Raw genomic sequence first — 24,422 nt, 5'->3', positions numbered from 1 at the left:
CTCTACTGAATCAACATTAGTGCTGAATTAGCATTGTTAGTGCCATTTAGGAAGCAGCATCATTTAAAATCTAACAGCCCCCTAATAGGAAGTGATGTCGATTGCATCATTTCCAATACCATACAAAAGTTTCATTACCAATTGATTTTACTCTAATGCTGCCATAGATGTTTTCACATCAAAAGTGAAATTTTGAAGGTAATAGTGGGGGGATAGGAAGTGGGAGGGGTCGAGGTGGAAGATAGAAAGAGGGCAATAGAGAAGGCGACTAATTTGTTGAAGGAGGGGCATCTTGGAGACTTCCAGGACCAGGTTGGGGGTGGAAATGGGGGGGAGAGAAAACATGAGGTGGTAGGAGTGAAGGTTCATGGGGAAGGAGATCCCTATGCTGGAGCACCATTTTTGGTTATCCTACACTGGCCTGGGGTAAGTACTATCCAGTTTCTGCATCCCACACCATGCTGGCTAAGTAGCCACGGAATTATGTCTACTTGGGTGGGAAGGGGTCATAATGGACCATCAGCCCATAATCCTATCCAGGGGGAGGGAGACAATTTAATTCACTCATAATTGAGATTCACACTTTTTTTTTTCCTCTCTACACATCCATCATCCTTCTCCAACAAGGGTGAGAAATGCAATGGTGTGTAGTGAGATCTAGTATAAAATTCTATCTTAAAGCTAAAGTGTAAATATATGAAAACAGCTAAAATAGAAGGGTTAGCATTAACCTAACTTACTAAAATTAAAAGTTGGGTACTTTCTCACTCACACACATGCTTCATTTCATTCCTTCAAGCATTCAATTGATTTACTCAGTTTCTTTTTCTCTCCACTGCCACCCCAGGCCCCTCAACTTACTGTTACTGTACAGTTGGGATGCTGTCCTAGCTACATATCTTGCATCTCAGGGAGGTGGCAGTGGGTAAGTCACTGTTATTACTAGCTAGGTTCAAATGTGTTTATATATATATTCTAAGTTTATATATTTAACATTGTATTTGCATTTTTTCCATTATATACATACCTTCATCCACTCCCATTTACCAAAACTCTCATTCTCTCCCTTTTGCTTTCATGCTGGATCACCCACTCTCTTTCACAATAACTCTTCATTCTTTGTCTTCACCAGAATTTCAGTTTCACTCTCACATTTATTCAGTGCCCAGCACATTCACTCAGTTTTTTTACACTCTTTCATTCTACATTGCATTCCCTTGCAACAAGCTTACTAATATTATTCAGCTAAGTTGCTTCCCTGGCTGCCTGTATATGTCCCTCCCCTTCTTAATTACTTAGTAAGTGTTGATGGTCCCCAGGTTCCTATACATGAGAGGGTAATCCTGTGGGGGGCATTCAATCTGGGTATATATCAAGTTCGGTTTTTCTTTCAGGGTGCTGAATACAGCTACCCTGTCAGATTTTTTGTCATTATCTGGGCTTGGTGAAAGACATGGGCATTTTTAGTCATCGGTCATTGTTTGGCTGTGGGGAAGGCTGAATTGCCTGTCTTTGGATATTTCTTCTCATTTCAAATATCTTTTGAGTGAAGTTAGTAAAAGCTTTATATGTGCTTTCTTTTATTATAAAAAGATGTTTTTGCCCCCTGTGGCCATCTTTGCTATTAACTGTGTTCTTGGAATATCATAAATTATACATTCATGGAGAACGTGTGCCCAGTCTTCACTCTTGCTACAGGTAGTTTAGATCATGAAGTCAGCCCTAAGGAAATTAAGTCAGCCTTTAGGGAGCCATGCCCTGCCAATATAAATGTTGTAGAACGCCCAGGGGCGTACCACTTTCATGGCTTTGGACTAACCATTGCCACCTGTGGGAGAAACCTTTTGGTAATCGAACCTCTGGATTCCTGCTCCCAATTTGTTTGCCATAGCTCATTGAGCTTTGTGGCTATTCTCTTTCTTTCAGCATTGGTGGTGTTGTCTGTGTCAAGGGCATACCCACAGCATTTCTGTGTTACCCAGAAATTCTGTGGGTGTGCCCTTTTTAAGTCTGTAATATAAGCCTCTTTTGACTACATCCAAACAAAGTGGGAGAGTGCCAGTGTGCTCACAGTGCAACATGCTGTGGTGATAGTGAGAGGTATTGTTCTCCGAATTGTCTCTAAATTGTTCCTGTTTCTAACTATGGTCGAACAGGTAAACCATGCACCGGCTCCATAGGTTATAACAGGTAGGAACACTGCACGGTATATGATTTACAGAGTCCTTCTTTTGAGCCCCAATCCTCTCCACTAATCCTGGCAATCATGCCTTCATAATTTCTCACTTGTTTTGCCAAATATGTCAGAAACCCTCGCTATTCATGGTATCTGTATTCCCAGTCACTGATTTAATATAAAATGAAACTAAAAAAATGTGAATTTTAAAGTGTTGTGAACATTTTCTGCCATAAAAAACATGGGCGTGGCTAAAATTATCTTTCCCAGTCAAAACAGCGCTCAGTGGGTGGGGGAGAGGGGTGACAAAATCACGTGCGTGGATGTTTCTCCCTAATCCTTGTTCAGTATGTGTTATGTGCTTGTCATGGAAGGTTTCGTTGTTTGCTTTTAATTTATATGCTTATAAATTGAATAAATTTATCAATTTATAAATTGATATGCTTACAAAGGTGATAATATACAGCCAGAATTAACAGCATTTTATTTTTTATTTATTTATTTATTTATTTTTTTTTTTTTTCATTTCAAACATTAATTTCCAAGTATATTTTATAAATATTGGCTTAGTTTGTTGTTGGAGTATTTCCAAAGTTTTGTGAAATGAGTGCCTTCACAAACCAATGTTTTTTGTGAGAGATTAGTATTGTCATGCTTCTATTTTTTGTTAATATTGATTTTCTAAAATTCTAACCTTATTTAATATTTTAATGTAAAAAAAAAAAAAATTTTTTTTTTTAATTCTTAATTACTATTGAATAAATAAAATAAAATTAGTAAGCATTGCAATCTGTTGGTAAAAAAGTCAAGCATTAAAACCCACCAAGCACAATTTAAAAAAATCAATTACTTTTTTTTCCAAATATTAAAGGAAAAGTAAATGGCATCTTCTTGGCTTTCCTTTAGTTTGTTTGCCGATGGGTCTCCACTTCTTTAATGTTTTTGTTCACATTTCATTATCTGTCATATGTTTTTTCCAATTTTTTTTCTATTATACACTCATGAGTCAAACATTTCTTTATTAAATTATTTTTTTAATTACTTTGTTATTAAATTAAATATTTTAATTGATACTACTAACGTCATGACTGCCTACTTGATAGTTTGTTGGGCTGTCTTTCACCATGATAACCACTTGCATCCAACATTGCATCGACTCCACAAGACCATGGAAGGTGTTTCGCACTGGTTTGGAGTGACAAACGCCATGTTCCACTGTATCCTACACATGTTTGATGTGGTTGGTGTTCGTTGAATTTGGTGCTTGGTCTCGAGAGTACACGAAATGCTTGGACATGATCCTTGAACCATTCCTGCACAATGTGGGTCTTGTTACATAGGGCATTGTCTTGTTGAAAAAGTTCAGTGCCATCTGGATATACATTTAATGCATAGGACAAAACTTGATCCGAAATAATGCCAAGGTAGAGACTGGTGGTAAGGATGTTTGTTCAATGGGAATGAGGGGTTCCAGTAATGTACATGAAAACAACCCCCAAACTACCATTGCTGTCCTGTTTTTGTCCAACCCTTCTGTTTGCAACCATTGATCTGCTTGCCATCAAATATGCACCCATCTCTCAGAATGATCTAGCTGGAATCTTGATTCTTCAAGCCAGGTACCTCTTTTCCAGCTAGTAGTGTTCCATGCCCAGAGGTGTATTACTAAAAAAAATAGTACCAGAACGCTCGTTCTCCAGAAGACTATATGATAACACCACTCAACTGTACAGTAACTGAATCAGACTTCAGACTTGCGGTTCATAGAACCAGTTCTAGCATTCAGCTCATGGCAAATCAAAATGCAGCATTCGCACACATCACAGTATATCTAATTCGTTGGATCTCTTTATTTTGATTTGATTTGGTAGTTGTTGACGCATCGGCTTCTGTGGCCATATTGCACCTCCCAAGGTTTTTGCAGTACTTTGATCCAAGCCCGAGGCGGGAATCGAACCCGCGACCTTTGGGTTGCCGGGCAGGTACTTTACCCACTCGGCTAGCCCGGTCGGCGGATCTCTTTATCTAACACATTGTACTTTAGTAAGAAACGTACGTTTCATTGCGAAATTTATATTTTTATTTTTAAATAAATTTTTAAAGAAATCTATTAATTTTAAAGATTACTATTAATATATATTTTTAGTAGCAATGGTTAAAATAGATATTTCTCCCTCCCCTTTGATTATGCCATTGTTTCATAATATTAGTGTTTAAATTTAATGATTTTCTATTATGACATTTAGAAAAAGTACCAGAATGTTGTTCCGGTGCGTTCTGGCCCAAATACACCACTGTCCATGCCCACTATAAGTGAAGATGTTGATGATGTTTGATCAACATGGGCTAATGAACAGGTCACCTACTCTGTATGCCTATCCACCAAGGCATCCACTGGACCGTGTGCTCAGAAATGTTTCTAAGCATAGATGTTTCAAATATTTCCAAGAATGTTTCAAACATTTCCAAGAAGCATAACCATACAACACACTGTCCCAGCAGGTTGGTTAGTTGAGTGTCCCTCTTTGGACCTTTATGACGTTGTCTGCTAACAGTTCACATAGCTTGTTGTTGTTGCCAGGATGCTGTTAACTGCCTTCCAGCAAATCGTTCCCTGTTTCAAATGCCAACAGGTCCTTTACTTTCCTCATTGCATGGGCTTCATGCTGATGAACTGACAAACACTAGCTGTTCTACTACTATATGTGAGGTGCTGAGTGGATATATCACTCTTAGGTGCAGAACGTAGTATCTCTCAGTCTTACTCTTGGGTTAACCCAAGAATATTCATCATTTCTTGACAGAGTTGAGTTGTGTTGTGCCTTGAAGCATGGCCAAAGTATTAAGTGTAGATTGATGTGATTCACTTCAATAAACATTTAAAAATCTGTCATGTGGTGTAACATTGTAAACTACACATTTCATAACACTGAACAAATGATAGTTTGTTCTAGCAATCAGTTACTCTCCTCTAGCTCAGAAAGATCATCTGAGAGGGCATAAATTCAAATTGAGGAAAGGCAGATGTAAGATAGACGTGCAGAAATTTGCCTTTAGCCAGCGGGTGGTTGGTTGGTGGAACAGACTTCCATCCCTTGTGGTGGAGGTTGATAGCCTAAATAAGTTTAAGGCTCAGCTGGACAGGTATTTTGAACGAACAGAGGGGTGAAGTGGAAGTGGGGTTTTTTTTTTTTTTTTTTTTGGCTGATGCTGCATAAGCTTGCTTTCTTGCATCAAATGCCTCTACTAATGCTAATGCTAATATTCTTATTGGTATTTACTGCTTTTCTTTATATACATTCTGACATGTCTGAATGTATATAAACAAAAATATGATATGTCAAATTTCTACATATCTGTTCTGCAAACATTTCAATTAAAATTTTGTTCCCCTGTGTGTTTTCATATAATCTCAGAGAGTACAAGATGTTGTCAGCATTGAGTCTAGCAATTTGTTGAGTTATTGTAGATTTAAATCAAATTGGACCAGGAGAAATTCTTGGTTTTGATATATTGGAACATGTGTATAACTGCATGCTGTGGTTTTGCTTATTAGATGGCCGCCCATAATCTCCATGTGATCTGATAATGACAGTAACTATGCATCTTGACCCTTATGACAGGTACATATCAGTCAGATTTGGCCAATTTCAGCATTACATGACAATGTCCTAAAGCTTATGAATGGGCATCACTGATTGGCTGCGGACTGGTCTGAGCAGCCCTCGACCAATCAGTGATGCCCGTTCGTGAGCTTCAGGACATTGGTTTTTGTTGTTTGTTGCCATTTGATGACATTGAAATAAATACTTTCAGAATAAATCATGAAACATGTCTCTAAAAGTGAAAAGCATGACAAGGATAATAAAACAAACTTTGGAGTATGTTCTGGCTTGTTTTACTCTATCTACCATGGCACTAAGAATAAGGACAAAATCAAGCTGTTTGAGTAGCTGATAGTTCATAATCAGTGATGAAAGGCAGTGAATTAATTGTAGAGAAGAAAAACTGTGCTGTAGATAATGAAGAAACAAATGCAAGGTGTGTCTGTTAGTGCCAGTTTTGTTTGCAACAGACCAGACATATGATGATTTTAGTAAACCCTCTTGTGAAGACAATCATGGGAATTCACAATGTGATTTAGCAAGGAAGAATCTGCAGATGGGGAGGAGATTGGCAAATTTTAAGTATGTATCTGTAGTATGTGGTATTAGTAGTATGTATTTGATTAAAGTGGAGGGCTGTCTTTCACAAAGTGTTTAATAGTGATGAGACTTCTCTTTTAGACGAATCTGCCTAATAGCAATGTTTAACGTTTTTATAATTCCCAGGAAGAAGATGCTATTTCATTTCCATCAAAGCCAGGCTAACTTTGTTATAGGTGCCAGTGCTTCATTTAATCTCAAACTGAAGCCCATGTTGGTCTGTCTTTCTGACATACCCAGGGTTCTTAAGTATCATTAGCAGCAGCAGGTTAACACATTCACTGTATTTATGCATATAAATGTAAAATGGCACAAGGAGTTATGTGCTGTAAATGTAAAGGCACACGGAATTAATAACTACTCTGTTTTGGTACAAAGTGTTATTTGTGTTTTTCTTGCAGTAATGTTAGTTAGATAATGCTAAACAAGCCCAGGAAAATAAAATTGGTAGAAGAAGAATTGAAAAGGATCAAATGAGATATCAGAGACACACTGGATATGACAGAAGGAAGAATGTTTTACTCTGGAAGAAAAGACAACAGACCACATAGAGAAGGAGTTGCTTTCATAGTAAAGCAACTATGAAAGCAACTCCTTCAAAACAACATATTAAATTCCATAATAGAAATTCACCCACACAGCTCAAGAATGATGTTTAAGAATTAAAGGTAACGAAAAAGGAATCTTCATAAAAAGTAATCCAGATATATGCCCCAGACTCCTCACATGATGATACAGAGACAGCTGCCTTCTATTCAGACCTACAAGAAACCATAGATAACACAAACAAAAAAGATATTTTAATAATAATGGGAGACCTTAACGCAAAAGTTGGAGGCTTTTCAACAGATTTCAGTGACATAGAAGAACTCTTGAACTTCTGCAAAGAAAATAAACTATTCATCACCAACACACTGTTCTAACACAGATCTCAACATAAGTATACATGGACATCACCGGATGGAAATACAAAAACTGTATCAATTACATTTTAATAAATAACAACTGGAAATCATCCATTCAAAATGTGAAAACTCTTAGAAGTACAGATTTTGACACCGACCATGAACTGCTAGCAGCAACAATTAAATGGAAATTTAAAAATACGAAGCCAAAGAACAATAGAGCAACATTAAATATATTACGATTTGAAGAACACACGATAAAGGAAATTTATGGGAAAATTTCCCATAAGAAAATTTTCACTAGAAGAAAAATCAAAAGATATAAACTAAACAAATGACTAAAGATGCAGCCTTAGAAATCTTGGGAAGAAAACCAAAACCAAATAATCCTTGATTACAGCAGAAATTTTAGATGTATGGACAGAAAAAAGACAAGTGAAAAACCTCCTAAACAAAGAAAATAGTCAAGAAAAAATGGAAAAATATAAAACCCTAAAAAACAAAATAGACAACCTATGTAAAGCTGCTAAAAGGAAATCGTTGGAAGACAAAGCAAAGCAGTGCGAAGAGGCAAATAAATGTTACGACTCTAAAACAACTTACTGGGTTATAAAGGAACTCTCTAAAATATACATCCCGAAAACACTGACGATGAAAAATAAAAACAATGTAAAAACAGGAACACGCAAGAAATTTAAAAAATATGGAAAGAATATTACCAAACCCTGTTCAAAGGGGAAGGGAAAAATGCTCTTGCCTTAGATAATAGAAGAGATATAAAAGCACCCTCAATAACAAAAGAAGTTCAGAAAGCAATTAGCCAAATGAGGAATGACAAGCCACCCAGAAATAATGGGTATCCAAACAGAACTACGGAAATTCGGAGGCGATGCAATGTTAAAACACCTCGCACAATTGTTTAATCTAATTTTATTTACAGGTGATATACCAGAAGACTGGAAAAGTGGAATAATAGTACCTATACACAAAATAGGAGATAAAGAAAATTGGCAGAATTATAGACCCATAAAGAAAGGCAAAAAAATAATGTCATTTCAAATGAAATGTCTAAGGAAAAATCAATATATATATATATATATATATATATATATATATATAAACCATATATATATATATAAAATATTTAAAGTTCTTACAAAATAGGATACTTAAAACATATGAAGAAGCAATAGGGGAAGAGCAGGATTTAGGAAAAAACAAATCAACAATAGACCAAATATTCACACTAAACATCATTGCAGAAAAATATTGGAATAAGAAGAAACCTCTTTATCTGTGCTTCATCGATTTCAAGCAGGTATTTGACTCTGTAAACAGAGAAAATTTAATGAAGCAACTACAAAAAATCCCACTTGATCATGAAATAATCATGTTTATAAACCATTTCTACAAAAATACAAGAGCAGTAGTAAAATTCAACAACCTTAAAACAGAGAAATTTGAAATAAAGAAAGGAGTCATGCAGGGATACCCTTTATCTCCATATATATTTAATATCTACCTAGAACTAATGAAATCAATTGAAGAAAAAAGAGGCACAATAATAAATGAAAAAAAATATAAACCACATAAAATATGCAGATGATATTGTGGTTTTAACAGAAACCAAAGAACAACTAAAAGAAATATTAACAAACATCAATAAAGCAAGCAACATTTATGGAATTAATATAAATAAAACCAAAGTAATGCAAATCGGAAAAACATAGAAGACATAAACATCCAAAATCAACAAATAGAACAAGTACAAAAATTTGTATACCTGGGCTCTCTAATAACTGGAAACTTAAGTAATATTGACCGAATTAATCACAGACTGAACACCGAATGGACAAACATGAACAAACTCAAAAACATATTGAAGTGCAATAAAATCTGAAATAGTCTGAAAATTAAACTATATGAAACTGTCATTATACCCACAGCAACTTATGGATCAGAGAATTGGAGAATAAGTAAGAAAGAAAGGCAAAAAAATAATGTCATTTCAAATGAGATGTCTAAGGAAAAATCAATAAAACAAATTGGAGAGAACATAAAACTAATGAACAAGTAGGGAAAAATCTAAATTTTGAACGCAGAATAATAGAGCAGATCTACAAAAAACAACTTCAGTGGTTTGGACATGTGAACCAGATGAAACAACACAGGCTGTCTAACATAGTAGTTATGGGAAGAATTGGAGATAAGAGACCACCAGGAAGACCCAAAAGAGAATGACTCCAATGCCTAAAGGAAAACACAGACTTTCAGAGTTATCAACAAATGATTCAAGAGGTCGACAACAATGGAGGACGATATCTAAATAGGGACTCAACCCGTGCCAAATGGAAGAGTAGAATGATGATGATGATGAATGTTAGTTTATGTACATGAATAAACTTCTAAAATTTTAAGATTTCTTATGATTTACACAAGCAAAACTGAAAATTATGGAACATTGAACAAGTTCACTCACATTTAGACAGTGGCAAATATGTTATTATTGGGACTTATCTGGGCTTCTATTTGAAGTCAGACCAAATGCCCAAGTTGCAAGGCTTGTTTTCAGAATTGGACCTACTTTATTATTATTATTATTATTATTATTATTAGCCATAGGGTGCAAGGAAGCCTGAGACTTTTGCTTCACCAGCCCAGAAAAAAAAAAAATTCTGAGTTACCCAGAGAGAGAGAGAGAGATTGAAGGGAATCACCAAGAAAGAAAAAGAATGATGATATCCAGCTCAGGACCCTGGATGTGCCAAGCCCATACTCACCAGATGTGAGCCCCTGTGGTAAAACTTGATCAGGAACAAGCTTCCATTAGCAGCTCTCTTGCTGTTGGACAATGTACCTACCCATGATCTTGAGTGTACATGCAGTTTAACCATGTAAAAAAAAAAATATGTAATATGGTGTAACTATATAATGTAACTCTGTGTCATAAATAAACTCTGTAAAGGTCATAGAGTATGGGTTAGTGTGGGTTGTGTTGGTGTGCTGTTCATCTTGCCTCTTTATCCAGGAACCCCATGGAACACCACAGTCCCATTTACCTGTACAGTACAGCTGGGCCAGGAAAGTAGGAATTGCATAGAAAGTCTTTTTCTGGGTGAACCCCATGGTCACCATGAGCCTCCATGGGAGGGTGGGAGACTCCCCACCCAAAAAAAAAAGTGTAAAGATTTTTATTGGAAGGGGAGGGGAGGAGAAGGGAATAAGAGTTATACAGGTTGGATAGAGTTGAAGACATCCACCAGGTTTGGCAAGAGGGGCTGCTATGGTTGCCACAGAAGGCAGCAGACAAGGGAGTTTGCAGAAAGTAAAGTCATAGGGCCAGGCTGCCATATCTAGAGCAGAACACCATCTAATGAAGGCAGGGCCTTCTGTGAGTTGTAAACAACCAAAATCCCACACCAAGGAAATATATGAAATTTAAAAAATTCAACCCACTCACCCAACTTGGAGATATATTTGACTTCCTTTTGCTATCTGCATATCCATCCATAATTAGACAGTTAGTATATATGCCTTTAATCCCTACTAGAAAACTATAATACTTCACCTTTATAAAATAGTGAGGCTACTTCCTGAATTCTTCACTGGGGCTTCTCTCTCTCTTAGTATGTGATTTATTTCTTTAAGATTGGGGGAAGCTGCTGTCGGTGAATCCAGTTGATATATACTTCTTTTAAAGTTCATTTCGCAAACTATAAAAGCCTTGTAATGGTGGTAATACATAATAAAATCAAGAAGGCAACAAATTTCTACAAATTAAATCTAATTTTCATTCTGTCTTGGTCATCCAGGTTTAGAATGAATCGAAAAGAGAAGTCAACCTTGCATGACTATGAATAGGTCAGGCAAATCTTACTCATTTTTATCTCCTTACTGGCACAGATCCACTTCTCTATCATAACTGCCACAGCCAACTCACAGTCCATGTAATAGTAAATTGCCCTGTTTACAACAGAGATAGGCAAGTTACATTTATGTCAATGTAGCCACCCCGGTCTACTTCTATCCAAAACATTTATTGAATGATAAACCTGGAATAAATGCAATGCTTGCATTCATAAAAAGACTACAGTGTTAATCAAAACGTGTGGATACTAAAGTTTTTTTTTTTTTTTTCGTTTTTTTTATGTGTACATTATATGAAGAAATAAAATTACCTGAAAAAGGTAAGCAAATTTCAGCAGGGTTTCCAATATATTTCCACCCAATCAAATAATGGTCAGAAATCCCCTGTTTGAGCTGCTCTGATTTTGTTTAAGGGAAAAAAAAAAAAAAAGTTCCATAAACTGATAATTTAGAAATATTAATATATTTTAAAATAAGATAATGGTTAATGTCATAAGTTTAACTGATTTTAATAAGCATTAAAATAAGAAGGTATGATATCTGTGCCATCCCTTCGTATTTTATAGGCATTACCTTCCTCGGAATCCTTGCCCAGTACCATCTTATTATCCTTCAAGTTTACCACATTGTGACTCTGTGGAGTTCTTCCAGCGACTCTCGACGGAGACATTATTCTTTGTTTTTTATTATATGGAGGTTGGTATATCAAATAATATTTGCTACTTGCTATCAAGTGTGAGAAAGAGAACGAAGATACATTGATTGAAATTACTGATTGGGCCAATGAGTGCATTCAGTGACCAAATCAGTAATTTCTTTCTTTAGTCATGTTAACGTATATAAATAAATTGTTATAAAAGTTTTGCTGTACTAATTCATTCTTTAACAGTCATCACTGAAATTTTTTCAATGTAAATAAAATGAGTTGGTTAATGGAGATTGGAATTTACTATTTTCACGTATATTTTATATTCATGTGTTGATGTTGCAGACCCCAGGGTTCCCCCATTAGCCACTATTGTACATCTTGTGGTGAAGCTTATGCAAAAACTGGCCATTTGTAGTGTATTGGGTGTATAAATGTAATGACATGTTCTGTTATCAGCCTGGAGCAGGGGCCTTATACACTCAGTCAGATTTTATCAGACAACGACCACGTGTCAATAGTTTTTAAGTTTTTACGAGCTATTGATATATACACATATGTCTAAATTGGATAATTTACTTTTAAACTTGTACTGCTTTATATATACATACAGTGGAACTTCTCTATTACGAACTTCTATTTAACGAATTTCTCTATATTACGAATTTTTTCGCGAAACATTGCACCTTGAAACGAAATTACATGTAAAATTAACCCCATATAACGAAGTGTTAGTCTCTCGATAACGAATTTTTAAAAAAAAATTAGTAAAAGCATTTTTGAAGATTTTCAAGCATTTACTGATAAACAGCCTCTCAAATATACTTCCTCCTTCCCTCCGAAATTTCGCATTAGCATTAATTAAATAATCATCCTTTTAGTGAACACTTGCGGCCGTTGACGCCTGTAGGAGGGTCTTTGTTTCATTTTTGTTACAGTTATTAAACCAAATGGGTTTTCTTAAAAGTGGTCGTAAACTTTACAATAAATAGGGTAGATTTGTAAATTGATGTTGGCTCAGGGGAAAGCGAAATTCGCTGCGTTTAACCTTTAGCATGCTGCGGCAATACATAGAATGCTACCAGTATTAGTAAAATAATAAGAGGAGTTTACCTCAATATAGTACGTAGAACACTTCCTTGTGATACCCTCCAAAAATTAAAACGGAAAAAACGAAAAATTCGTTTTGTTAAGATTCTTTTAATTGCGTTAATTTGATTTTTAATTGTTTTAAATTGATTTGAATTGTGTTAAATTGATAATTTAATTATTTATATTTTACTCTAATGTACTGGTAAGTTGTCGATTTTTTCCATTTTAATTTCTGGAGGGTATCATACGGAAGTGTTCTACATACTATATTGAGGTAAACTCCTCTTATTATTTTACTAATATTATTATCAACGTAGAACATATTGAGTATTACAGCTCTGATTCATTTAACACAATTCAATTCGATGTTAAATTGATTATTTAATTATTTATATTATACTATAGAATGCTACCATAGTTGGTTTTTAGTAACGCCTACTGAGTGACTAGCTTCTCACCTAAATTGTACCACGTGACCTTCATGTCAATCATTATATGATATGTCCGTTCTTGTCTAAATGGACTCCCAGTAGATGGTTTCATGATTTTTTTTTTTTTTTTTTTATTTTGTTCGTCATAAATCACATAGGCTATATGCTCTTGTTTTTTTTTTTTTTTTTTTTTCTGAAAAGTAACATGCAGCATACATTAATCATAAATTTTCTTTCGTGTATATATGAATGAAAGCAGAATAAAAGAAATTCACAAAGTCATATATTTCTTCAATATTGTTGAATTGGCAAGCGAACGTCATTGAGTAGGCGGTACCTGTACTAACAATTCACTATATGGCCAGCGCAGCGAAGTTTGTGGTGTATGTATCGGCAAGAGCTGCAGTCCAGTAATTTTTATAATTGCGAAGACAATTGTAAAAATACAGACAGAATTTAATGCGAGCACTGGGTGGCTAGATAAATTTAAGAAGCACCACAGAATTGTGGAAAAGGTTATTTGTGGAGAAAGTGTTAATGTAAGCGAAGAAGATTGCAATAGTTGGAGGAACAGTACCTTAAAGAAGATTTTGGAAGAATATGAGCGTAAGGATGTTTTTAATGCTGACGAAATGGGTTTATTAGCATTAGTAGAGGCATTTGATGCAAGAAAGCAAGCTTATGCAGCATCAGCCAAAAAAAAAAAAAAAAAAACCCCACTTCCACTTCACCCCTCTGTTCGTTCAAAATACCTGTCCAGCTGAGCCTTAAACTTATTTAGGCTATCAACCTCCACCACAAGGGATGGAAGTCTGTTCCACCAACCAACCACCCGCTGGCTAAAGGCAAATTTCCGCATGTCTATCCTACATCTGTAGGCGCCTCCGTAGCCAGGTGGGAAGGAGCAGCAGTGCGTAGCACACGCTTCTTGATTAGACCGGGGTTCGAGCCCGTCACCACCAAATATGGAGGATGCGGAAAGGTCAGGGAATGACCACCGCATATCCCGGAGCAATATGGCCTTAGTTGCTAATGCTCCTAAAAATCAAATAACAAATAACCTACATCTGTCTTTCCTCAATTTGAATTTATGCCCTCTCAGGTGATTTTTCTGAGCTAGAGGAAGAATCCCATCAGCATTGAGCATGCTTAAACCATTCAAGGCTTTATACACCTCTATCAGATCACCTCACTGGTGCCTAGTCTCCAGACACTGTAATTTGCAAAACTTAAGCCTTTCTTCGTAAGAGCACCCCTTTGTTCCATTCACTAATCTTGTTTCCCTTCTCTGTACTCGTTCCAGCAGCTCTACATCCTTCTTGAAATGAAGCCTCCAGACCTGTATACAGTACTCTAGGTGTGGCCTGACCATTGCCTTATACAATGGAATAATCACCTCCTTATCCCTGCTGGAAAAATTCCTGTATATCATTGACAATACTCCATGAGCTACTCTTGCAGCCCGTCTGCACTGTCAGAGAACTTCATATCTGCCTGCACAACCACCCCCAAGTCCCTTTCATTCTCTACCACTGTCAGTGTAGTACCACAGAGTTGATACGTTGCTCTGGGGTTGCTGTTTCCCATGTGTAATACTTTACATTTGTCAATGTTAAACTTCATTTGCCACCTCTCAGCCCATCTGCTCAACCTTTCCAGATCCTGTTGCAGCAGCATAGTGTCAGTAGTGTCCTTGACAACCCTGCCAACCTTTCTATCGTCTGCAAACTTGGACATTAAGCTTGATATACCATCATCAATATCATTTATAAATACAGAAAACAATAATGGACCCAACACTGAACCCTGAGGGACTCCACTAATAACATTAGTCCACGATGAGCAGTGTCCATTGATTACCACTCTCTGTCTTCTCCCCCTCAACCACCCCTTTATCCATAGCAGCAATTTGCCTCCAATGTCACACTGCTCCAATTTGTGTAGCAGTCTTCCATGTGCAACAGTATCAAAAGCCTTTCTAAGATCCAAGTATAAAATATCAAAGTTATTCCCTGCATCCAGTTCTTTTGTGACTGCATCATAGTATTCAATCAAGTTGGTCAGGCAAGACTTCCCCTTAACAAAACCATGCTGTGTCTGAGCTATAACTGAAGTCTTGTCTAAATGATCCTGCAGTGCTTCTTTAACCAGTGCCTCCATTAATTTTCCTGGAACAGAAGTTAAGCTCACAGGTCTATAATTACTTGTGTCAGCCTTTGATCCTCCTTTGTGAATTGGGGTCACATTTGCACATTTCCAGTCTATGGGTACCTCCCCTGAGTCCAAGGAAGCTCTCATAATTATGGCTTAGGGTTTGCTTACTTCCTTTGCTGCCTCCTTTAATATAACTGGATAGATCCCATCCACCCCGGGTGCCTTTCTTGTGTTTATCTTCAACAGTTTCTCCTCCACTTTACTCCCAGTTATTTCAAGATTCTGTAGCTTACTGCTAGAGTTGAATACACCTCTGGCATTCCCCTCGCTGAATAACTCCTCATGTGTGAATGTCGATGCAAAATATTCATTTAGTTTGTTAGCTACCTGAGCAGGATCATCAACAGTTGACCTATCAATATCAAGTGGACCAATCTGATTCATCCCCTTCCTTCTAGAGTTTACATAAGTAAAGAACTCTTTGCTGTTTTTCTTTGCATCCCTTGCCAAGGATTTCTCGTAATCTGCCTTCGCCTGCCTAACCTCCTTTGTAACTTGGTTGCATATCAACTTGTATCTATCATAGGCTTCTGTGTCATGTGTTAATTTGTAAGTATCCCATGCATTTTTCTTCTCCGCCATATGCCTCATTAGTTCATCTGAGATCCATTTTGGCCTAAACCTTGAACAATATTTCTTAGTTGGTATGTAAAGCCTAGTAGCTTCCAAGATAAGTTCTTTGAATGCTTCCCATTTTGAATTTGCTGTTGGTAACATCATCAGTTGGTCCCACTGTATAGAATTTAAATACTGTCTCAGTCCATCGTAGTCGCCTTTAGGGAAGCAATAACCCTTCCCTTTACCCCTAATGGTAGTTACCTCTTTGAGTAAATCCCACTTCAGCACACTGTGATCACTGCCACCTAGTAGTTCATTTATCTGCAGATTCTTAATGCATGAAGAATCACTGCTGATAATCAAATCAAGAGTATTACTCCCTCTAGTTGCCTCCCGAACATGCTGATGTAGAAAACAATCATCCAATAAATCCACAAAAGCCCTGCTAGTGTGTGAGTAACCAGCCCCCAAATTCCAGTCAATATCTGGGAAATTAAAATCTCCCATTATATGACTCTCTGATTTACTGGCCCACTCTATTTCCCTGTACAGTTCCTTATTATACTCATCAGAGTCATTAGGCCTATAGCACATTCCTACTCTCAATTTTGATCTCCCAATGCTTATGTCACACCAAACTGACTCAACACTGCACTGTCCAGCGATGTCGACTGGCTTCACTTCCTTGGTTTTTATGTGTTTCTTAACTAATAGCATAACCCCTCCCCCCTTCCTATCCTGTCTATCCTTTCTTTAGACGTTGTACTCCCCAAATTGCAGTTCTGCATCCCTTATATCTGTGTGACACCACGTCTCTGATATCCCAACAATATCTGCCTTTGATGTTTTGAGCAATACCTCAAATTCATCAAATTTATTTACTAAACTCCTAGCATTGGTGTACACGCAAGTATACCTGCACCTGTTTCTATTCTTAGCTACCCTAACACAACCCATGTGTTTACTTGTACCGCAATGGCTCCCAGCAGTCTCTGAAATACCATGCATCTTGTTTTTCAGGCTTCTGCTCATTCTAATAGAAGCAGTGCAAGAATCTCTTTCACCTCTGCCAGTGGCTACTATCAATCTATTGGTCTTTGTCTCCCCCCAAGCTAGCAGTTTTCCGACCCACCTAACACTGCCTCGATAGCATCAGCAAATATTCTTGCACCCTTTCTATTTAAGTGTATCCCATCCCTGTAGAAGCAATCTCTCCTGTTAACAAGTACAGTCCAGGCTGAAAAAAATTCTACCCCTTGAGCCTTGCACAATCTTTCCAGGGCCGAATTGATCGACAAGGCTCTCATCATATACTCCCTCCTATCGTGTCTGGGCAGAATTGCAGACACTTTCAAATTCAACCCTAATTCTCGGCTTTTGTTCAACAGTGACCTGTACTTGTTAAGTAATTCTGCCGGTCTCCTACTCTTAATATTATTAGTGCCAATGTGTACAACTATATCACCTTTTGTGCCCTTAAAAGATGATATTCGCTCTACAACGTCATCAACCTTTGCCCCTGGCAGACATACCCTGGTCCTGTTCCACCTATCTTTTTTACAAAGCATGTTCCCCGTTTCCCTGACAATAGAGTCACCAACAACTACTAGTTCCTTCGGGACCAGCGCATTCTGCCTTGGGGGTTGCCTCTGTGTCACGCGATGCCCAAGTGCAAGCTCTGGCGTTGATGTGGGCAGCTGAGAGCTTGATGGGCCCCTCAATTTAGTTTCTTCGAGGGCATCCACCCTGTCCTTCAAGCTCTCATATAGGCCCACAAGAACGCCGAGTTGTTGCCTGATATCGATACACTCCTTGCATCGCGTGCACACAAAGACATCCTCCTTGGCAGTATCATGTCCCGTACCCGATTGCTCTGCAAACAGTGCATTTTATAAGGCTGTGAGTCAGAGGACAACTGCCCCCCTCAGTTCTGCTCTGAGCCACAGCACTTCCATTAGCTTGAGCCTTTTGCTTTGCTGCTCTGGTCTGAGTCATGATTCTGTTAAATATAATTAATTATATTACGTTTGTAATCTAAGTCGTTATATGTATTTATTTAAACGTACAATTTAACTGCTAACGAAGTTCAACTAACGCTATCTAGTACGGTATATAACTATCGTATCACAAAGGCGGGAAAATTACGAACGGTAGCGGAGTTGAAACACGTGAAAACCCTTACCGATACTTTTATGCAATTACAAGGCCGAGTAAAGAATAAATACACCAAATTAATCAGAAAATCACAAATTCAAATCAATAAATAAGAAAAATCCACTTAGCGGCTTTGAACACGACCGTCTCTAGTAGCCTCGTCACCTCTATGTAAAGAGAAGGAAAAAAGTTTTATTCTTTAAATGTTTACCGAATAGAACACTTGTTAAATGTTTTAACATTTATCATAAATGTTAGATGATAAATGTTTTGGCGGAAAACAAAGCAAAGAAAGAATCACTGTGCTAGTTGGAGCAAATATGACAGGAAGTGAAAAATTAAGACTTTTAGTCATCGGAATATCAAAAAACCCAAGATGTTTTAGAGGCACAAAATCTTTGGAAGTTGACTACAACTTTTAATAAAAAAGTATGGATGACAAGTGATATTTTTGAAGAATGGATATTAAAACTAGACAAGCGTATAACAAAAGAAAAAAGGAAAATCGTGTTGGTAACTGACAACTGTCCGACATCTTGCCAGTATTTCTGCCAAACATAAAAGTGCGAAGTTGTTTTTACCACCAAACGTAACATCAAAACTCCGGTCAACGGACCAGGGTGTTATTAAAAATTTTAAATTTCATTATCGAAAGAGAATAATAATGAAGAATGTCAATGCGTTATCAGAAAATAGAAACTTGGAGGTTACAATTAACCTTAGAGATTGCATCTCTGAACTGGCAAAAGTTTGGACAAATGATGTCACTGAATATACTATTCAAAATTGTTTTTCGAAAGCGGGATTTGCATTGAATACAGAAGTCGAACAAGATGAACTGTGCCTTTCACAATTGAAAAACTTTTGGACATTATTATAATCATCCGGAAACATCGAAAATGAAATAACACTGGATAGTTATGTTTATGTAGATCATAGCAGAACATCCAAATGAAGATGAAATACTGCTAAACAGTGTTAAACGCGACCAAGATCACAAAGAAATTAACGATGACGCATCAGAACAAGCCGTAGAAAAGCCAACTCGCAAAGAAATGATTAACGCTTGATTAACGGTTCATATGGGTCTACGAAAACATTTGTGATAATGTTTTTAATGCTCTGAACAAACGTGAGGTTTTCTTTGAGAATCAGGCAATTTTTTAATTGTACTGTGCAAACGAAAATTACAGATTTTAATTTCTGTTACTTACCTCCCGCGAAAATTGTGTAAACGTAATTTAAATAAGTGTTTTTGAAATAAAATACATTAAAAATAAATGTAGATTCGTTTTCATTTTCTAATTAGATAACAATTTCTAATAAAAAAAGATATTCTCTGTATAACGAAATTTCTCTATAACGAATTTTTTCGCTGGATTTATCGAATTCGTTATAGGGAAGTTCAGCTGTATATAAATAACAATTTGACGAAGTAACCTTTTTAAAGGTTACCAGAATTTATCTTTGTTGGTATTTTAATCTTTTCTTGGCACAGTATAACCCTAGTCATTTTTGCACCAGTAAAATCAAAATCAATCAATCAAGCCTGTAGCAGGTGGGGAAGCAGCAACACCTGGTCACCACGTCCCACCCCACCACAAGGAGGTGGCCAGGATCTACTATCATCATCATCAATCTGTGCCAACCTAGGACAAAGTCCCAGGAGAGCACAATTAAAAGTGAATAGTGTAATTTGGAGTAGAAGGAAGAGTATGGAAACTGGAAGTGGGATGAAAAGAGATAGCAAAAGAGGAGAATCGGATGAAGGGATCCACCAGTAAAAATGAAGAGAAAAGTGTTGAAGCGAGACCAAAGGAAAGAAGAGGAGAGTGCTTCTTGCTTCTCCAACATATATTTTTATAATTGTGTCCTTAAACAAAAGTTCCTTGATGGAGATTTCATCCAGAAGGACAATTCAGGTCCAAGGTGAAACGTGCAACATCTTTACTGCTAACAGATATTTACACTCTGAAGAAACTATTAACATAATCATATTTCAACACAGAATATATAAAAAAACTATTCTGAAGATTCCATCAGCAAACCGTCACACCTAGATGACACTGAGTACACTTGAAACATCTTCAAGACTGTGAAAGTTTAAGAAGAAGAGCTATCTGCCAATATCTTCCAAGGTGAAGAATTCACTGAGACATAGAACCCACGGCGTATATTCACAGAATGTATATACATAACAGATAAGTTTCTCGTAACATATTTCAGGATGAAAGCTCATCAAGAGGAGGAGATTTTTCAAAGGCACATGAAAAAAAATCCACTTGCTGATGTGTATATCTAATAAGATACCTTGAAAGGAATAAATGCTAATAACTAATTCCATTCTAGTTGGTCTTCATTGCAGAGAGGACATCAGGGACTATGACATTGGCTTGCAGAGAATTTTCAATGGCTTCCAAAAATTTGTTGAGAGTAAGACACCACTTCATCTTCAAGACAGTTCCAAACCCATAAGTAAACAAGAGTAGGGGTTATCATACCTAACATGTTGATCGATGAAAAGCCAGTTAACATGCCCACAGCATCTTCCAAAAGTGAAAGTTCGTTCTGACCAGAGTAGACACATCAACAACATAGAAGCAATTTTTAAAATATTTAAATCACCCAGTTAACTTCCAGGAGTGAAATCTGCATATTTTACATTTATTTACGTTCCTTGTGAGGAATGCACAAAATCACCAACGAGAAATAATCCTGAGCAAGCCCAATGACTTCCAAAATATTCAAAATTCAAAGGAAGGTGCCTAGGATGTAACAATATCCCAAACAATTATTACTCAACATTAAACAAAATTTAGCACTAATTCTATCACAGAATTCTTACTGGAACTTAGTGTGCAGGAATTGAGGCTTGGAGTTCCACTCTTCTCTTTAAGGCATGTATAGAGAACAAGTTGAAGAGAATGAAAATAACATTCATTAATGTTAATTCTGGTTTATTATTCCTGGTGAAGTTATTTACAGCTATGTCCAATTCATGATTTAGATCATGGTAATAATGACAATCGTAATGTGATCTACTGTTTCATCAGAACCACAAAGACACAAGCTTGTAGTTGAAAGGCCCAACTTAAAAAGTTTACTGTTGAGGCTACCATGTCTAGTTAATGGAATTTGCTATATCATAAATCATTGATTACCAACCATTTGGTGCTTATATTGTGACTGGAGCAGTTTGTTTTATTTAATTTTTTTATTTTTTATTTGGCTTCACAGTAATTAGAATAACAAACTAAAATTTAGATTAAAGTCTCCTATTTTTTAATTATTTCATTTAATGTATAAAAAAATTAACGTAACCAGAACACGATATTTTTTTACAAGTATCAATTTAAAAATTTTATGAACACTAATCCAACACTTAACTTAATTTGAATATAAATTAGAATATGGCAAGCCAAGTAAAGTGGCTTGCCATATTCCAAAGCAGATTGGACAGAATTTACCAATCATGTCTCTTTTGATGATCATATCATTGAGTCCTCTGCTATTGACACCGTCACTGATCATATTACAAGTGCAACAGATGCAGTACCACAGTCTCAAATAAACTGTAGGCATACCAGTCATTGCTGGAATTATGATTGTAACCGAGTGGAAAGAGAAAAAAATGCAGCATGAAAATCTTCCACAAATATCCCAACACTGTCGATCTTATTAACTTCAAGAGACAGAGAGCCAAAGCTCGTAACATCCAGCAAATGGCCAAAAAATACTCATGGATAAAATTTGCTTTTTCAATCAATAAAGATACTGATATATTATCTTTGTTGATTGAGATATTAACTTAGACCAAATAATCTAGGAAAAAATAATGAAGCTAAGCGGTAAATATCATATGTTACCTTCTCCTTTTATTAATTGGAATGGGAAGGAGAGCTCTTCCCCTGGGGAGGTTGCAAATGCCTTAAGGAACTGTGTTCTGTGAATCGTCCACATCAACCGCATATCAACCGTCTTTTCAAAAATTAAAGCCATAGCCTGAGAAAAGCAAACTAAACTTCAAAGCTGCCTGTCTTTTACCCTTTAACCAACTACTCACAATATCTGAACTAAAAGAATCTATATATACCTCATGAAACAGCGCTCCTGGCCCTGATGGAATTTGCTATATAATGCTTCATCTCAATTGGAAATTGCTATCGTCATTGCTAGGGTTTTGGAATCAGATATTCTCTGAACATATATTTTCCACTTCTTGGCAATATTCTTATGTAATAGCTATACCTAAACCTGGAAAAGATCATTTGATTCCTCACAACTATAGACCCATTTCTCTAACCAGCTGCTTGAGTATACTGAAAAAAATGGTTCACCATCGACTCACCTGGTACCTTGAATCCCGAGACATAATCAGTTTGGTTTTTGGAAGAATAGATCTTCCTCAGACCTCATGACAAAAGCTGAATCAAACATAAGGAATGCATTCGTCAGAAATCAACATCTCATCATGATATGCCTTGATATAGAGAAAGCTTTTGATACCATACGGCACTATGGCATCCTAAGAGATTTCCATTCTATTCATATTCATATTTACCATATTTTATTCAAAGCTTCCTTCGACACAGATCCTTATAAGTTAGGTACTGCAAAGTTCTATCTCAAACATTCATACAAGAAGATGGAGTCCCACAAGGGACTCCATCTTCTGTTCTCAGCACCACTCTGTTTGCAATACGAATAAAAAAATAACACAAACAGCATTCCAAGCACTGTTGACTCATATCTCTAGCCAGATGACCTTATCTCTACCCAGGTTACCATATCCTGCCACTCTCAAAATATGAACTATATTGAGAGGCATCTACAAGTGTCCATAAATAACATTGAATTATGGATGGCACATAATGGATATAAACTGTCAGGCCCCAACTCTACAGCCATACATTTCTGCACCAAGTACAAAATGCATCCTGAACCTGAGTTACACTTGGCCAATCACCTTCTTCCATCTGTGAACAATATTCATGTCCTAGGGCCAATTTTTGATAAGAAGAGTTGAACATCCAGGCACACATCAAATACCAACAAACCACTTGTAAAAAGAAAATGAATCTAATCACTCCAGGTCATCTCCAGTACATCTTAGGATGCAGATCCTTATACCCTGCTCCACTTATATAGGTCCCTGATTAGATCTTGGCTAGGTTACAGATCACCTGTTTGACTCGGCTAGGTATGGCACCTTAGCCCATCTTGTGTCCATCCAACACTCATTTCTTAAGACAGCCCTAGTTGAATACAGAACATCCCCACTTCAAAGTCTTTATGTTGAGGCTCATGAACATTCACTCAGCATCAGAAGAAAGATGTTACTTGTGAACTGCTCAACTAACATTAAAACCCTCCTCACTCATCCTATTTGGCCACTACTACATAATCTGCAGTGGATAGCCCACTATGCAAACAAACCCAGAACAGTTCATCCTATGGAATCAGACTGCAGAATCTAACAGAATGCTGGAACATTTAGCTTGATAATATCCTCAGAGAATTAGAAGATCCGGATCCCCCGTGGACACACTTTCTTGTGATGATTACTTTGAACAGTGGGATAAGAGTGCTATAACAAATATTAACATCCAACAACTACATTTTGCTCATACACAAAGTATACCCAGTTTACTAAGATCTATAAGGATGGTTCCAAGTCTGACAATAAAGTGTATGCAGCTGCTGTATTCCCTAATGCTACTGTTTCAATTTTGCTTCCAGCCGAATACAGCAGTTATATTTCGGAGCTCCATGCTATTAAACCTGCCTTGAAAAAAATTTTAACTCCAGTCAATAAACAAAAGCATAGTGTATACTGACTCACAGATGCTCTTTTAGCTTTGAAAAGCACTTCCTCACTTTGCAATCCTTTGTTAAAGACATATTAGCTCATAAAATATAAGTTGATACGTCTTTATGAGCATCAGCAAACTGTTATCTTCTCTTGGATCCCAGGCCATGGTGGTACTCCTGGAAATGAATGTTCAGATGATGCTGCAAAGCATCCTTCCAGCATAGCCTCAATGAATGATGTAGTCCCATATCCTGATTATAGACACAATATGTGGAGAGCGTGTGTGGAATGATGAACACTTCTATGGAAAATGCAAACAAATAACAAGCTATTTCAACTAAAACCTGAACCACAAGTGTGGA

At 36.8% G+C, this 24,422-nt stretch overlaps 1 protein-coding gene across 3 annotated transcripts in view; it reads left to right on the top strand.

The window, feature by feature from the left end:
* The window catches only part of LOC150083041 (CCR4-NOT transcription complex subunit 3-like), a 592,625-nt gene that overhangs the window by 542,433 nt on the left and 25,770 nt on the right, over positions 1 to 24,422 (top strand). For all 3 annotated transcript variants that reach the window (XM_090377751.1, XM_090377752.1, XM_090377750.1), the window contains one exon: positions 11,720 to 11,849. In XM_090377751.1, coding sequence (XP_090233877.1) covers positions 11,720 to 11,849 — 130 coding nt within the window. The remainder of the gene's footprint in view (positions 1 to 11,719; positions 11,850 to 24,422) is intronic.

This window comes from Mastigoproctus giganteus, chromosome 7, assembly GCF_048544385.1.
Source record: "Mastigoproctus giganteus isolate SK-2022 chromosome 7, ASM4854438v1, whole genome shotgun sequence".
NCBI classification, from domain to species: Eukaryota; Metazoa; Arthropoda; class Arachnida; order Uropygi; family Thelyphonidae; genus Mastigoproctus; species Mastigoproctus giganteus.
The sequence above is the reverse complement of the archived record's forward strand: the minus strand, read 5'-3'. Positions and strand labels throughout refer to the sequence as shown.